Source organism: Pyrgilauda ruficollis, unplaced genomic scaffold, assembly GCF_017590135.1.
Source record: "Pyrgilauda ruficollis isolate IOZ18807 unplaced genomic scaffold, ASM1759013v1 scaffold72, whole genome shotgun sequence".
NCBI classification, from domain to species: domain Eukaryota; kingdom Metazoa; phylum Chordata; class Aves; order Passeriformes; family Passeridae; genus Pyrgilauda; species Pyrgilauda ruficollis.
Genome location: NW_024529044.1, coordinates 388057 through 404274, shown reverse-complemented (window position 1 = coordinate 404274; position 16218 = coordinate 388057). Strand labels below are relative to the sequence as shown.

At 56.4% G+C, this 16218-nt stretch overlaps 2 protein-coding genes across 5 annotated transcripts in view; both read right to left on the bottom strand.

Moving 5' to 3' along the window:
• Window positions 1-1011: 1011 nt before the first annotated feature.
• Window positions 1012-11448, bottom strand: ENDOV (endonuclease V). 4 transcript variants are annotated; one of them, XM_041485883.1, is made up of 10 exons: window positions 11387-11448; window positions 10897-11068; window positions 9820-9954; window positions 8769-8808; window positions 8555-8667; window positions 8378-8446; window positions 7692-7820; window positions 4121-4191; window positions 3775-3866; window positions 1012-3639 (listed from the first exon to the last, which is right to left on the bottom strand). In XM_041485883.1, the coding sequence occupies exons 1-9, from the start codon at window positions 11422-11424 to the stop codon at window positions 3776-3778; spliced, it is 858 nt and encodes a 285-aa protein (XP_041341817.1). In that variant the 5' UTR covers window positions 11425-11448; the 3' UTR covers window positions 1012-3639; window position 3775. The 4 variants fall into 4 exon arrangements, 3 of the variants coding, with proteins under 3 accessions (XP_041341817.1, XP_041341818.1, XP_041341819.1); XM_041485884.1 differs by lacking the exon at window positions 3775-3866; XM_041485885.1 differs by lacking the exon at window positions 9820-9954.
• Window positions 11449-11560: 112 nt separating this feature from the next.
• Window positions 11561-16218, bottom strand: part of RNF213 (ring finger protein 213) — a 47928-nt gene continuing 43270 nt past the window's right edge. Inside the window, exons 64-67 of the mRNA XM_041485671.1 lie at window positions 13325-13522; window positions 12980-13069; window positions 12701-12879; window positions 11561-12140 (exon numbers count right to left, since the gene is read on the bottom strand). Coding sequence (XP_041341605.1) covers window positions 11987-12140; window positions 12701-12879; window positions 12980-13069; window positions 13325-13522 — 621 coding nt within the window. The 3' untranslated portion in view covers window positions 11561-11986. The remainder of the gene's footprint in view (window positions 12141-12700; window positions 12880-12979; window positions 13070-13324; window positions 13523-16218) is intronic.

Genomic DNA, 16218 nt, shown 5'->3' with positions numbered 1-16218 from the left:
AAAAAAAAAAGGAATCAAAAGCCCTGCAAGGGAGCCATGACGTTCCCCAGCTCCCTCTGCACACCCGGGCTCTGTCCAGGAGCCACCACATCCAAGAGGCCTCAGCTGCCACGGGAGGGGGAGCAGCACTAAAAAGGCCCATTTAGAGCCCAAAGCTGGGGAATGCTCGGAGATCCAGGGGACACAGCTGCCCCACAAACACCAAAGGCTCTGGGAATGGGGGGAGGGAGAGGCTCAGCTGCTGGGCCCAGCTCCACACCCAGTGTGAGCACCCAGACCTGCAGCTGGGCCTGGATTGGGGAGCCAGGAGGGAAACAGCCCCTCCTAAACCCGCCCAACCAAGGCAAAAGGAAGAGGAATGAGAACGGGGGGCAGGGAGGGGGGAAATCCCAGTGAAACCCTTCCCCCACCCTCGGCAGGAGTGTCCCAAAATACAAACCCTGAGTCACAGGAGCTCAAACTGCACAGGCAGCACCTACACTGCCACAAGCTCCAGACACGGAGGTGGGAGCCCATCCCACCCAGCCTCAGCCCCTGGCACGGAGCTGCTCACCCAGACCTGCCGAGAGCCCACAGAACGAACAGAACTGCATCCTAAAGCAGCTCCTCTCCCCTCTCCCCTTTCCGAGACAAACAAGGCAGGTGCAGGGATTCTCCTTCCTGCTCTCCAAGCATCCAAACACAACAGGGGGAGCAGATCCAGAGAAGCTGCAGCAGAGCTATTCAGCACCTGGGAGTCAGGAAACTAACCCCAAAGCAATTCTGCCCCAGTTTGTCACCCAGGAGGCATCACTGGGCAGCCACATTCCTGCCCCAGCCCCACAGCTCATTCCCCAGCAGCACGGGGGGTGACCAAGCCCTGAGGCACCTCCAGAGACTCCCAGCCAGTCCCAGGTGGAAATGGTGGAGAGAAAAACCCCCTGGTGATAACAGGAGGATTTACAACCAGTCAGCAATAGCTATTCTCGGATTCCCAACACCCAGAAAAGCCAATTTCCAGCAAGCAGAGAGTTAAAAAAGACAAGTCATGTATGAGTTTATTTCGAAGGACACTCAAGCTCCACTCTCTGAGTTTCTCTTAAGAGGTTTCAAGCATTACAAAGCGATTTTCCCTTCCCAGGGTTATAAACCAATTAGATAAAGACCAAGTTAATCCCTTATTGTGTCCAAAGAGCCACAAGCAGACACCAAACACAGAGATTAGTCCCTTCCTTTAGGAAGGACTAAACTGCCGCGTTTGGGCAGCTGAGAGAGCATCTCACGGCCCAGGTAAAGCCCAAAGGCACAGCCAGAGCCCCTGGCCCTGCAGGGCTGCCAGGACACTGCAGCACCATCCCCTCCCAAAGCCTCCCAGGTGACTCCATCCAGAGTCAGCTGAGTTGACCTGGGCTTGGAAGGAGAGGAGTTCAGAGCCTCACGCAGAGGGAAGCCAGGACAGTGATGCAGAGCTGGTTTTTATGGTTTTTTTTTCACCTGATTTTCCCTCACTCCCAGGGCAGAGGCAGCTGGGGGGGGCTCAGGGCAGCTGAGGACAGCAGTGTCCCCTGCAGTGTCCCCAGCCCTGGATCCCTCACAGGCTGAGCACACGGACCCTCCACGGATCAAAACATCCAGATCCCAGCAGGAGCAGCCAGGAACAGACCCTGAACAACCACAGCCTCATGTTCCTGTCTGAGCTGGGCTCAGTTCCTTGAGCTTCCACCCAAATCACAGCTGTGGCTGCAGAGCCTCCCCTGACCAGCCCACCCCAAATCTCCCATTGTCAAATACCAACCAGAAGCACACAAAAAGTGACCGATAGATGAGGGATTAAAACCAGACATTCAACATGAGATGAAAGGCAGACACTCACCAGGGCAGAAGCCAGTCCCACACACTGAAGGTTCCCCTGTTCTGCAGGGCCATCCTGGAGGAGCTGCTCCCCACAGCTGAGCACAGCGGGGTGAATCTGCAGTGAGTGTGCTGTTACTCAGAATTTGGAAGGAGCCAGGGATGACCCTGTGAGCTCCCAGCACAGGCCAAATCAGAAACAAAGATGGATTTCCCTGGCGTTCTGCCCATGAGCTCTAGCAAGGAGCTGTCCCCTGCCCACCCTGTCACTCGTGCCTGAATTTGTGACAGGTTTCAGAAGACTGTCCCCATGGCCAGAGAAGTCACTGGTTTGTTTGGGGCTGGAATGAGGAATGAAGTGGTCCCTGCTGGCTGTGGCTCTGTGCCCACCCTGCTCCCTCAGGACGGGACAGGCCGTGGCAGAGGAGGTTCTGTGTCTGTGCAGGGAGGGGACACAGCTGTCCCTGTGTCCCCTGTCCCCTGCCACAGCCAGCCATGAGCCCAGTGCTCCCTTTGCCCTGGCCTGGCAGCAGCCCTCAGGATCAAAGGAGCAGCTTCCACTGTGGTTTTTCCTTGCAGGCTCTGTCCACCCATGGGCAAACCCTGGTGTGAAGCAGCTCTGAGGGTTCCTGGGAGAGGTGGCTCCTGTGTAGGGCTGGGAGCTGCAGCTGCTGCAGCTTTGCCTTCTCAAACCTGTCAGCAAAGGCTTTTCAGGGAAGTGCTCTGCCAGTGCCTGTCCCCAGCACTTCCAGGACCAGCCCCAGACCTGCCCAGATGGCCCCAAGGGAGCAGGGTTTGTCACTTCCTCCCTTCCCCCCCTGGTTCAGACCCCAACACAGCAGCGGCACAACAGGCTGGGCTTTGTCCTCCCCACCCAGAGCAGCTCCAAGACAGAAAAGAACAAAAGTTGTACAACAAATGTATGCAAAATTTAAGTTAAAAAGCCCACAGCAGTCTGACCTGAGCACCCCTCCCCACCTCCAGGAAAACATCCTTCTTCCTCTTCAGGCTGGAATCTTACACAGCCACACCAGGATCTCCCAGAGGACCTTCTGCTCCTGCTGCTCTTCAGAACAGTCAGGAATCACCTGCCAACCTCAGCCAGGATCCCACACCTTGGAGAAGCTTTGGTCTTAGAGGCTGGATGAGGGCTGAGGATGATTTGGGCACAGAGGCTCTGGGCTCTGCTCCTCAGGTCGAGCTGGGGCTGGGCCAGATCTCCAGCCTGGGATCCTGGAGCACTCTGTGTGTCAGGAATGACCTCCCCATGCTCCTGGGAGGGAGATGGTTCCTGCCATCCTTTCCCCTGAGATGTTCCTTCCTCCAGAAGAGCTGGGCAGTGGGGCTGCTGCTCCCCAGGGACGTGCATGGGGCACAGCACAGCCCAGGCTGCAGGGACAAGGGGAAGCTGCTCCAAAAGCAGTGGGAAGGGAGGGCTCTGTGCCACAGAGGTGTGGTGGGAGACACAGGCTGGCTCTGCAGTGGCAATGCCTCAGCATCTCTGTAAATCAGCCCCTGCAGCTGCACAAGGACTCCAGTGAGGTGTTGCAAACTTACACGTGAGCCTTTGCTTACACAAAGATTTTACAGTACTTGAAAATGAACCCTGAGAAATTCACTGCATGGATTCTCCCTCAGCAGTGGCTGGTGCTGTCCTGTGGGACACAGCCTGGCACAGCTGTCCCCCAGGGTGGCACTGGGCTCCTGCATCCACCAGGACTCAGCCTTGGTGCAGGAGAGAACCCAGCGAAGAGAAGCTCTGCACTTTCTTCTGGCACAGACTAATCCTCCAATTCATCCTCCTTTTTGCTGCAGGGATAAAAATGAACAAGGAACAAGTTTTACAAAAAGTAGAAGCCAACAGGCACAAACAACTGGCACTTGGTGAGCTTGAGCTGCACCCCAAGGGCAGATTTAGCCCTGAACTGACACCCACTGGCCCACCTTATGTAAGAGAGGGGGACTCTAACCCTCCCCAACACCTGGCGGCCAAAACCAGCTCCCTGCAGGTATTTCTGTTCCTCCTCAGGTCACACCTGTGGGCGTTAGGGCTTTGCTTATGAGCAGTGCTGAAAAAAGAGCAAATCCCCACTGCCCTTCCCCAGCTCAGGACACGGCGCTGCCGGCAGCAACGTGTGAGGCAGCGTGGCCACAGGGAGCAGAAATCACCTTCTGGAGGCTGCACATGTCCTGAGCTCCCCACCGAGCTCGCCTTGTTACCCTGCTTGTACCTTTAATGCCATTACTGCAGCTCATGCCACCAGCAGATGCCCTTTGCCCACACACCCACCTCTCTGGGCCGGCAGGCTCCACTGGAGCACAGGGCTGCTTCCGAAGGTACTCCCTGGACCTGATGTCAGCCTGGAAGCAAGCAGGGAGAGGAGTGAGCATGGGCTGAGCAGCCTGGCTGGTGCCTCCCCTGTTACCCCAGTGTGCCCACCCATCCTGCTGCCAGCACATCCCACCAGGAACACCGGATGGCTCAGCAAGGCACGACAGCCTGGGGCAAGGAGAGCGCCAGCCACGTCCCAGGAACTGTTAGGAAGTGTTGCTGGGCACTTACTGGGTGTTCCTGCCCTCAGCCTGACGTGTTTGCTTAGCCCTCTAGTGCTGCACGACACCAGCAGCAGACCCTTGATGCCATCACAAGCACACCCCGGGCTCTTGGACAACTTTGAGGACTGGCAGTAGATTTTTACAGTCCTTCAAAGTTTTTTCTCTTTTAGAAACTTCTGCGCCATTTCTGAGCAGCTGCTGTGCCCACCTCAAAGACAGAGTGTCTCTCCCCACCTACAAAGCAGGATGTGACCTTCCCAGCTGGAAAAGCTTCACAGTGTCTGGTGATGAGCTCAGAAATTGGGTTAACACATCCCTGGGGACTGTCCTTGAAGCACTGCTGCTCTCCACCCCATGCTGCTCCCCAGGAGCCTCTCCTGCAGCCCGGCCAGCCCTCAGGCCCCTCACCCCGAGCCCTTGGTGGAGGCTGTGCCTGCTGCTGGAACCTGCTCCACAACTGCAGAGCCTCCTGCCAGCTGAGAAGGAGAGAGTTACATAAGGGGTGGTTTGTTTGGGAGATTTTTTTCCCTTCTCTCTATAATTGGACAGTTTCATAACCGAACTGACAAATAACTTTGATCACTCTTCAGGATAAGCGATTACGTGACGGATTTTATAACCAGGGGAGGAGGCTGCTCAATAGTCCCCACGGGCAGAGCAAGGAGCAGGAGGCAACAGATACCAACAATTCTAGGGAAGAAAAACCCCAACCACATTCTGCTGAGAATATCAGCTAGTGCTTGATGAGGTGGCAGTTCCCAGGCAGGGCTCACTCCTAACACAGCACTGGAGTCAGCTTAAGGTGGTGATTAACCCAGGCTAATCAATAAGATGGATCACTGTCCAGCAATAATCCTCACAGATTTGGGCTATTTTCAGAGGGCATGAGTGCTGGCTGTGGAAATGTTGCTTTGCCTGTTACCTGAGGGGCCAGGGTGCTCCCTGGGCACAGCAGGCTTGGAGTGGGTGCCCCCAGAGGCAGCTGGAGTCTCAGGACACCAGTGACTGCTGTCCAGTCCCAGAGGAGAGGCTGATGCCCGCTCTCATTCTTCTGAGGGCAAGTGCTCAGCGTTTCACAGAGGGTGCCCTGCAGGTCTGCCCTTCCTGGTGGGCTGGAGCACCCTCAGGCTGTCCCAGCAGCTCCTCCTGAGCCAGCCCCAGGGGCACCCAGGCACTGAAGGTGCACACTGGGCACCCAGGAGCAGCTGAAGGAAGCAGCAAGTGAGGAGGAGGCTGGGCAGCAGCCAAGCAGGAACGTGACCCAGAGAGAGCAGAGCAGGCTCCTGGTGCAATCCCTGGCAGCTGGAGAGTGGCACCAGCTTGTGCCTCCCTGCTGGGCACAGGAATCTGGGAATGAGCAGGCTGCAGTGTGGGCAAGCACCAGGGAGGGCTCTGACCTCTGCCAGGAGCAAGGGCAGCTCTCTCAGCAGGGCCTGGGAATGTTCCAGGGCCACTGAGGGTGAGTGCTGTGCTGCTTGTTCTGGGATGGCAGCTCCTGCCTGGGAGCTCCGTGCAGGATCTCAAGGGGAGATCCTGGCTGGGCCTGGCCTGGCACGTGGAACAAGGACAGAGTGGGATGTAAATACTGATTGCAGGTGACAAGGGCAGCTCATCCCACTGCTTCCTCACTTCTCTCATCTGCACCACAGCCAGCTCCTTGGCAGCACAACCACACTGTGGGCTGAATGCAAATGGAACCCCTCCTGCTCCCTGCCTGGATAATGTGCATTCCTGGGAAGCACCACATCCCCTAAAGCAGGAGGCCTGAGCTCCCACAGCAGCTGCACTGCACATGCTGCCCTCACACAATCCTCAGGAGCTGTGGACAGCTGAGCTCTCACAGACCACTTCATTTCCAGGCCTGCCACAACTTCTAGATCAGGACCTGGTGATCCACAGGTCTTTCCTGACACTGGGAAATCTGTAAGCACTTCTCCTATCAGGTCTGCAGTTTCTGGAGACGTACCATGGCAAAAAGGCCACGTCAGTCATCCATGGCAGGATTCTCCACAGCCTCCTACTTCCTAACTCCAGCTGCAGGTGCTCAGGAGCTGAGGCTTTCAGCTCTGCCTGTGCCAAGAGCTGTGGCAGTCACCACACAGAGGAAGCACAGTGGGGACAAGTCCCATGGAAAGGTTTAAGTGTCCTCATCTCCTGCCATCTCTCTAGAGTAAACATACGCTCCTGTTGGATTTTTCATCTCTCTGTAAGAAAAGTGATAATAATTCATTCCATCACTCCAAGAAAAAGGTCACAGGGAACTGGAAGAGGCTCCGAACATGAACAAATCCTGGAGATGGCTGAAAGCGAAATGAGGGTGATGAAAAGCTCCAAGACACCTTTCTGTTTCCAAAGGGAATGCTTCTCCCTTCCCTGTGAACACACAGACTGCAGAGCTGGCTCGGAGCTCTGCAGAGGCATCTGGCCCTGGCTGGAGCAGGTTACATAAGGAGCTCCAGCAGCCTCCTCCAGTCTGGCAGGTACTGGGGCTGAGATTGGGAACTGCAGCTCTGCTCTGGACACCCCAGGGCTTGCTTTGCTCCAAGGAGTTAAGATTTTGGGGTAGTTTATAAGCAGAGTTTCAGATCCAGGGAACACTGCAGCTCTGGAGCAGCAGGGTCACCCAGCACTGCCCCGGGGCTGCTCAGGTAGGCACACCCCAGACCCCACCAGCCTGGCACAGCAGCAATGCCAACAGGCTGTCCCAGGGCAGTGTTAGGAACAGGGACACCCGGGCAGGCCCTGGGGTCACTCCTGGCTCTGGGCTGTGGAGCCACCAACAGCAGAGTGATCTCAGGAAGAATGGAAGCACTTGCCAGACCAGAAGTCCTAGAGGCTTTGAGCTTCTCCAGAGCCCTTCCCCAAGTTCTGCTGCGATTTAAAATCAGCCAAGGCTGAGCCCCAGTGGCAGCTGCAGCTCGGTGACAGTGATGCAGTGCTGTCACCTGCTGGCTGGTGGCTCCGTGCAGAGTGCGGCAGCGGGAAAGGTCCAGAGGAGCAGCACTGAGGGCCGTGCTGGGCTCCAAGCACCCGAGAAAACTGCATTCCCCGCTCCTGGGGATTAACACCAGCACGGCAGGAGCTGCCTGCAGCGAGCAAGCAGCGCATCAGTCAGGCTGGGTCTGCAGGCAGGGCTGGGAACGCTGCCGGGCACTGCGTCAGGGGAACGGGCCTGGAAGGATCAGTGAGCACCACCACGGGCTGGGGGAACTGCCCAGCAGGAGGGTGCCCCCAGCAGAGAAGGGGGAAAATGAGGCTCTGAGCAGCCCAGGGCTTGGCAAACCCTGCCCCCCCTGCCCCCATACCTGCCGGATGGGCTCCGGGACGCGGAAGCGGCAGCAGGCCCTGACCAGGCGCACGGCCGTGCCCAGGCTCACCCGGTGGCCCACGGACACGTACAGGGGCTTGGAGCTGTTGCTGTGGCTCCGCAGCACCTGGGCAGCCAGAAAGGAGAGATCAGGCACTGGAGACGCTCACCTGAACACACGCAGAGGAGCAGTGGAACTAGGAGCCAGCCGGAGCCCTCGGTGGGGTGGTGGCTCTGTGTCTGCAGCTCCCAGCCTTCCTGAACACCTTCCCCACCCCAGTGTCTCCTGCAGGGACTGTCTGTCCCCCAAGGCCCTTCCCCAGACGCCCCAGGCTGCTCTGGATGCAGGAGCTGTGCCAGCCCAGGCTGACAGCACCCACAGGAAGTGTCTCCCAGCTGCCTGTTCCCGCCGTGCTCTGAATCAGCCCGATCCCGGGGAGCTGCCAGGGAACTGGCACCTCTCCCAGACTGCAGCTCACCATCCAGGCTGCTGGAGCACCTCAGGAGCCACAGCCATGAACGGGAATGCTCCCAGCACTTGAGCTGCCAACTCCCTACAGCCACCTGAGCTCTCAGGGAGGGGTCAGCAGTGTCACTGGTCACCTGTTCACACCTGCCCTCCCGCAGGGCATCACTGAGACAGCCCCACTGTGGAGAGGGACAAGTGGCCAAGTGGCAGCTTACCATGCCCAGGACCTTCCCCGAGGCGCCTGTCAGTGGGAATGCCTCTCCTGACCTCTGCAGGGAACGAACCTAGGGATAAACACACACACAGTCAGCTCATTAGCATGTAGTTGTAGGTGGCTGTCCAAATTCCCTTGGGATGTGAAAAAGCAGAAACAAATCCCAGCCTGGCCTAACCTGCTCCTTGTGCAGCTCATCCCTAACCAAGCCATCCACGTGCAGGAGGTTCTTGGCCACGCCAATGCACGGCAGGTCTGTCAGGACCCCGAGGTGACAGGCTGTGCCAAATCCTGCCAACAAGGAGCCACTGTAGCTGCAGGACATCAGGGAACAGGAACACCAAGGAGCAGCACAGGGAGCAGGAGAGGAGGGCTCTCCAGGAACAGCCTACCTCTGGGATGGAGCAGGCCATTCCCATCTACCAGAAGCACCTGAAAAAAGCAAAGGAGAAATGTTATTTCTTGGGCACTGAGAGCACTCCAATGAGCAAGGAGAGATGCTGGCTCTGGGGGATAGAGAATCCTCTCCTGGTTCCTCAGTTCTCCCTTGTTGCAGCGTGCTTTTATACTTTGTAATACTTTGTAATAGTTTTGATTCTCCCCAGATGATGTACCCCTTTTTGTACCCCCTTCCTCTACCTGTGTAACCATTCTCCTGTGTTGAGATCACCCCCCAAATCCCCGCCCTGGCCTTCTGTCAGTCACCCAGCATCCATCCCGTCTATCTAGATCTTTCGGTCAAAGCCGTCGAGTGATTTGCCCGAAGCCAGGGGTCAGCCTCCCAAGGGTGATGTTATACGCTATCCCAAATGTCCATCCCTAAGGCTGCATCCCTGGAGGGTCTTTATTGGTCAGCAATTGTACCTACCCTCGGTTTCCTCCCCCCCTTTAAATGTAACCTTGGAATTCCTTTGTCTGGCGCTGAGCACGGGGCATCCCCTGAGGAGTGGGGCTCTCTGGGGAGCTCCGAATAAACCTTGGACTGGCCCCCTGCTGAGAGTCGGCCTTTTACCCTCCACCGATGTCTCCTTGGTCTCTTCTGCTGCAAAGGCGACAAGCCTAGCTGCCCTCAGTACCCTCGGGGCACCAGAGAGTGTCCCCCCGCTGTCGGTCACTTCGGGGCTGCCCCCCCGCTGTTTGCCGACCCGGGGCTGGCCGGGGTTCACTGGGAGGCACCCAGAGAGACGGAGACACTCCCTGTAAGGCTCTTCCTGACTGCCTGACCCTAAAGCAGCAGCAGTGTGGGACTGGCAGTGCCCTGCACACACCACAGGCTCCCATGGGAGAGCTGGCTACTCCCAGCTCCACATCCCTGCTCCCCAAGGAAAGGGCATGGATGCTCCAGCACAGCTCTGCCTGTGCCCCTCCTGCCCCGGGAGAACACCTTCCCCAGGACTCTGCAGCCAGGACAGCCCAGCTCAGGACAAGGGAAGCACAGCACACCTGAGGCTGGAGCTGGGGCTCCTCCTGCTGAAGCCTCTGCACAGCTTCCACCAGGACAGGGACCTCCCTGAAGGCCAAGAAGCCGGCCACGTACGGGGCGGTGATGGGCACCATGCGGCAATCCTGGTACAGCACCTGGGGCAGGCACAGACAGCACCCTGCCAGAGAGCCCCTGCACGCCCCAGAGCTCCTCCTCTGCTTCGTGCCCTCTGCTCATCCCTTTTAAACCCACGGACAGGTCAAAGCAAACAGTGTAAGGCAGCACAAAACCGCTTCCCGCCTTGCCCTGCAGATCACAGCAGGACTTGAGATTCAGTTCATTAAAATCCCAGCAGACAGCATCAAACTTTATTTCTCTCCTTGTTAGAGCTTTTACAGTGAAAGATAATTTTTATGTTACTTTGAAAGCTGGGAAAGAGACCAAAAATCTTTATTAGTTCAAGTAAAACGACTGTGAGAAGTGAGACCCACGGCGGGTTTGGAAAAGCTTTCCTATGTCACAGCCCATATAATCAGCTGGTTCCCAGCAAGAGCTCACCCACAGGACTCTGCACTGGAGCACTGCAAACAGCTCCCTCTGCCCACGGGCACCAGCTCCCGAACAGGCACGGCAGCTGCTCTGGACCTGGGCGAGTTCCCAGCCAAACCACAAAACTGCAACTGGGAGCTGTTTGCATCACACCTTCCTGAACTTCTGTCTAAATCCTTACAGGTATTTTTTTTTCTGGGCTGTTTTTTGGTTTTGGTTTTTTTTTTGTTTTTTTTTTTTTTGGGGGGGGGGGAACACACAATTGGAAGAGTTGCTGAGCACACACACACACACACAGAATCATGGAATGGTTTGTTCGGGAGTGATCTTGAAGTCCCTCCCATTCCACCCCTGCCATGGCAGGGACACCTCCCACTGTCCCAGGCTGATCTAAACCCTGTCCAGCCTGGCCTGGGACACTTCCCGGGATCCAGGGCCTGCCCCAGCTTCTCTGGGCACCCTGTGCCAGGGCCTGCCCACCCTCTCGGTGAAGATTCCTCCCCAGTATCCCCCTTCCCGCTGCCCCACGGCCCCGGGCCGCGCGGTACCTCGAGAGCCGGGTAGCTGAGCACGACCAGGGAGGCGCAGGCACGGCTCTCGTCCCCCTTGATGTAGGATAAATCCACACCTCCCACTCTGTGCAGCCCGGAGAACTGCGGGTCCTTCTGCCACTCCTCGGTGTCCTCCTCCACCACGCCGGCCCTCAGCCGGGCCTGCTCCCTGCGGGGCCGCCGCGCTCAGAGCGGGGCCGCTCCCGGGAGCCGCTTACCGAACCCCGGCCCGAACCGCACCCCTTCGCTCCCCGGGGAGCCCCCAGACCCCAACCGGAGGGCGGAGCGGCTCTTCCCGAGGGTGCCCGGTCCCTGTGGGGGACGCGGTGCCGGGCAGCCCCGAGCGCGGCCGGGCCCCGTCCGAGCCCCGTTACCGCTCCCAGCCCCAGCCCGAGCCCCGTTACCGCTCCCAGCGGCGCCGCCGGGCGCTCCCCGGGGCCCGTCCCAGCCCGAGCCCCGTTCCCGCTCCCAGCCCCAGCCCCGTTACCGCTCCCAGCGGCGCCGCCGGGCGGGGGACGCGGCCATGGCCGCGCGGGGCCCGCCCGTCCCGCAGCGCCGCCGCTCCCCGGAAAGCGCGGCCGGGCGCGGCCGTTCCGGGCCGGCGGCACCGATCGCGGCTCGGATCCCGGCAGCGAGCGCGGAAGGAGCCGGGAGCAGCCGCGGGAGCTGAACGAGTTTATTGAAGGGGAAAGGGAGAAGTCGGCCCGGGCTGAAGGCAGCGGAGGAGCCGCGGCCCTCAGGGCTCCCTGTGCGGGTCCCGCCGCAGCGGGGGCGCTGGGCAGGAGCCGGTTCTGCAGCCAGTGCAGAAGGGAAAGCATCAACCCTGCCCCAGCACGAGGGCACCGTGGTTTGTAAAAAAATTCCTTCATGTTCCTCCAGTGGCTCTGGAGCTGTGTCGATCCAGGGTTCACACCGAGCTGCTGGGTCTATTTCACCCTCCTTCTCCTCCACGGCCGCTCTCCTTTTCACATCAGGTGTAAAAACAACAACCCCAAACCCAAAGAACAAGCAACAAGCCCCAAACAAATGCCCAGAGTTCCAGAAGCCCTGACACGGGTGTTGTGGCCGTCCGTAGCAGGGCTCTGTCCTAACCCTCCCTGTGCTCCCTCTTGAAGACAGCAGCTGCTTTCCAGGTATCAGCAGCATGAGACAGAAGAATCTCATCTGGGAATGTGTCTTCCAGCTCCGGAGCTAATTCAGAGTCTTTGGCATAAAGGTAAGGCAAGAGTGATTCCTTCAGGCTGGAAGACAGAGCAGAATGGCATGAACAGCAGGGTACAGCAAAGCTCAAGTTCCACAGTATGAGTGCACTGCATCACCCAAAATACTCAATATCCGCAAGTGAACAGGTGTGTGTGTAGTGAGAAGGGTTAAACAGCCATGTGGAGGCACAGAGCCCAGCAAGGGGAGGCTGCAGGGCAGAGCTGAGCTCTGGGGCTGAGCTGTGCCTGTGCAGAGCTGTGTGCCTATCCTTGAAGGCTGGCCTTGAGCACCATGGAGTTTTTTTCCAATCTTAATGAGTTTGTGATTCTGTTCTTATTTTATCCAAGTGCCTGCAGAAGTGCTGGTGTTTGTGACCTGGACAGCAGCTCCTGTAGTGTTCCAGCAATGTCCCCAAGAGAGCCTGTGTGAGATGGAAGTGACACCTGCCAGAAATGAGTGTGGATATTCCTGATGCTGCTGCCTGGGCCGTGTCCCCCAGGACATGCATGTGGCAAGGGAATGTTCCCATTGTGTGCATGCTCAGAGGCAGAGAAGGTTCAGTTAACAACTGTGGTGGCTTTGGGTGTGCAACTCCTACCTCCATGTGGGTTTGAATTCAGCCACAGCTTGGACACGTCTCAGCTTCAGGATGATCATTTCATGGAGCTCCTGCAGGAAGGTTTCCAGCCTGGAGTGGACCAGGAAGGTGTGCAGGAGCTTGGCAAGCTCTGGGGTGAGCTCTTCTTTGTAGTCTGGACTGACATCTGCAAAGGGATCCTAAAAATGCAGCAAGGGGAGAAAAAACCCAAACACACGTGAGCAGCTGCAGGCAGGGCAGGGCAGAGGAGCTCACACAGAGGTGCTGGGGGTGCCATACCCTGCCGAGGCGCAGCAGCTGCTCAGATTTGTGGGCACACAGGAGCTGCCACAGGCCCATGCTGTGCCTGAGCTGGCACCGTCTGAGCGCCTGGAAGAGAAGGACAGCTGTGGATGTGAGGAATGTCCTTGGAGCCTGCCCTGCCCAGAGAGAGCTCAGCACAGAGCTCATCTTGGCCTGGGTGCAGCCCATCTGCCCTCTCATTCTTCCCCATATGCCCTCAATAATCCAGTTTTTATCCCACAACAGGCAGTGGGAAAGTGAGAGGGCTCTGTCACACAGCCTGGATTTAGCATAAACCACATTTTACCCCACAAGAATCTGAGCTTTGCCCTCAGGACTCACCTGCAGCACATGAGGGTTTGTCTGATCCCCCATCTGCAGAACTTGCTCAATGTACTCAGTCAGCAGCATGTCAGCATTCTCACCAGCAATGGCCAGGAAGCCCAGGGTAATCTCAGTGAGGGACAGAGCATCACACACATCACTGTAGGACTGCAGCTCCCCACTGATCATGTTCATCACAGAACTGGGCAGAGCACTCTGAAAACCACAAAGTCACAATTAATATTGTTTTAGAGCCATTCCTTTTTCTGTTCCAATTGCTCAAGTCATGGGAGACAACAGAGCCCCAGATTTAGGAAAATGAAATGCTGAACTATCTCCCTTCTCTTTGTAAATCCTGACTGACAGCACAAGGCCAGATTGCACGTACCCAAGGCACGCTGAGAAATCAGCAGGCAAGCCTTTGGATGGACAAGGCAAGGCACAGAAAACCCTTGGAAAAGCAGGGATTTCATGCTTGCCCTGCTTCCTGCAGTGCAGAAACCCACCTGCTCCAGCTTGTTCCTGACATCACTGAACAGCTGCTCGTAGTTCCGGTCATGTCTGTGCACCAGGGTGGGAATTCCCTGTCAGGGGAGAGAAAGCCATGGATGTGAAGTCTGGAATGCTGCTCCCAGAGCCCTCCTGGCTGCACAGCACCTGCCCCTCCTACCGTCAGCGTGATGAGTGGCTTCCCCTGCAGGAACTTGCTGATCACTTGCTGCTGGATCCTCTCCAGATCAAAGTCCTGCAAGGTCTCCCCTCCCTTCTCCATGCTGTACTGGCAGTTGGACAGGATCAGAGGGATCAGGTCCCTCTCCACCTCGTAACTGATCAGGTGCAGGTCGGCCACTTCCGAGGGGCTGACCAGGTACCTGCAGGGAGCAAAGGGCCTGTGTTCAGAGGGAGAGGCCTCTGTGGAGCAGGGAAAACTGCCTGAGAGGGAGCAGGGGATGCAGCAGAGCCCAGGGAGCGGAGCAGCTGCACACCTGTCATCCTCCTTGGTGTGCCTGTTGACAGAGTGCACCAGGTCGTTGTGCAGCCCGATGAGGTAACTGGCCAGCGCCGTGGAGCACAGCCCCAGCCCCCGGCGCCGCGGCAGCAGCACCTCCAGCCTGCTGTCCAGGCTCAGCTCGGCATCACAGTAGCCTTTAGGCAGCTTGATTTCCCCTGAAATACAGACAGCAGTGTTTGAGGAGGCCCAGAGCCAGCCCAGGCTGAGCCAGGGCAGGAGGAGGTGCCGAGCCTGGGAAAAGCCGCGCGCTCGGCGTTACGGATGAGCACGAAAGGGGACAAGGTGAGGTGAGAAAGGAAACAGGTTCAGGTCAGAATACTACAACAGGGAAACAAATCCCTCCCCTTGTACCTACATTCTTAAAATTCAATGGCCAAGCCCAGTTTTGAGGATATGCCTCAGCATCAGTGATGGGAGGAACCTGAACTCAGAACGAGGAGCAGGGCTGGGAAAGAAGCTGCTCACCATTGGTGTCCAGGGAGCTTCTCAGCTTGTTCCAGACAGACAGAAACACATTCACTCTCCTGTCTAACAGGTCCCTCATCACATCTGAGAAACAACAAAAAGATAAATCCATGAAACACCTTTTCCTGGTGAAACTCTACAATACAGGGATCTTCAGAGCACACCACTGAACTCCAGGCAACTGCTCAAGAGACTAAACAGACACCAAACACCTTTCTAAAGGTATCAAATGGAGTCATTTGCTCAGTTTATTTTTCCATTGTTGTCTGCTCCTGCATGACCTTTATGTACTGTTCCATAAGTACTTAAAAGCATCAGTAATTGTACTTAAATACAATTGAAGAAGTTGCCACAAACTTCATAAATGGAAGGGAAGAACATTCATTTCACTCTTCAGGCAAGCCTTGCTCTAGGGCTGAGCTTAAAATGCCCACAGAACCACTGCTGCACTGCACAGAGTTCCCACCCTCATAAAAAAAGCTCCTGTACTTAATTCCCTTTAAAGTAATCTGCTAACTTTTCCAGTCCTATCCAAGTCTTCAGTTCATTTGGGTGAGAGTTAGAAGGAAAAAGTGAGTTTTCCCCTTCACTTTCAACTGGACAATCCAGCACTTTCTGTTTCATTAATTACAATTTTGGCAGTCTCCTCACCTGAGTGGGGTTCCCTGAGGAATTCCCTGATGGAGCAGTGTTTAATCTCTGCTGTGTTCTGGAATTGCCTCACCAAATCTTTCTGGCACAGGCAGGTCCTACATCATTTAGCCCTGCAAAGGCATTGCAGCAAAGCCCACCTGGACTGATGGAAGCCCTGCAGGGGTTTGTGGTTGGTGCCTCCAATGGGGACGTGGCAGTCGGGACAGCGGCTCATCTCCATGGGGAGCCCACACTGTGAAAAGCAACAGGAGAACACTGAATTCCAGAGCAACAGCTTCTCCAGCAGAGAAAGGGAATGAAACAAAAATCCAACCCCTAAGTGGTTAATTCAAACCCTGCTACAAACTGGGCCTCTGCCTGATGTTTCCCAATCTATGGTATAAATGCTAGGGGTATTCCAAATTTTACATTACAATGACAAAATGATCAATAATATTGAGTTTAGAAGTGGAACTCTGTGCACCAGAACATTCAAACCAGTAAACAAAATAAAACAGTTTATTGTTGAAAGCTTTGTCTGCTTTAATACCCACCATTTCCAAATTCTTACCTCTCCCACAGTGCAGAAGTGGCCATTGGGACATTCTGTCAGGAGAGAAACAAACAGGACAGTATTCTAGGACCGATTTATAGAGCCCCTGTTATTCCCTCTCACTGGTACCATCATCCTGGAGCAAGAAATATGCTGAAGATCTAATCCAAAGCCCTGACTATCCCAAAGCCCAATGGACTGACAGGCCCACGCAGGAAGCCAAGGAATTTTTCAGTGCTGCTTCTCCTG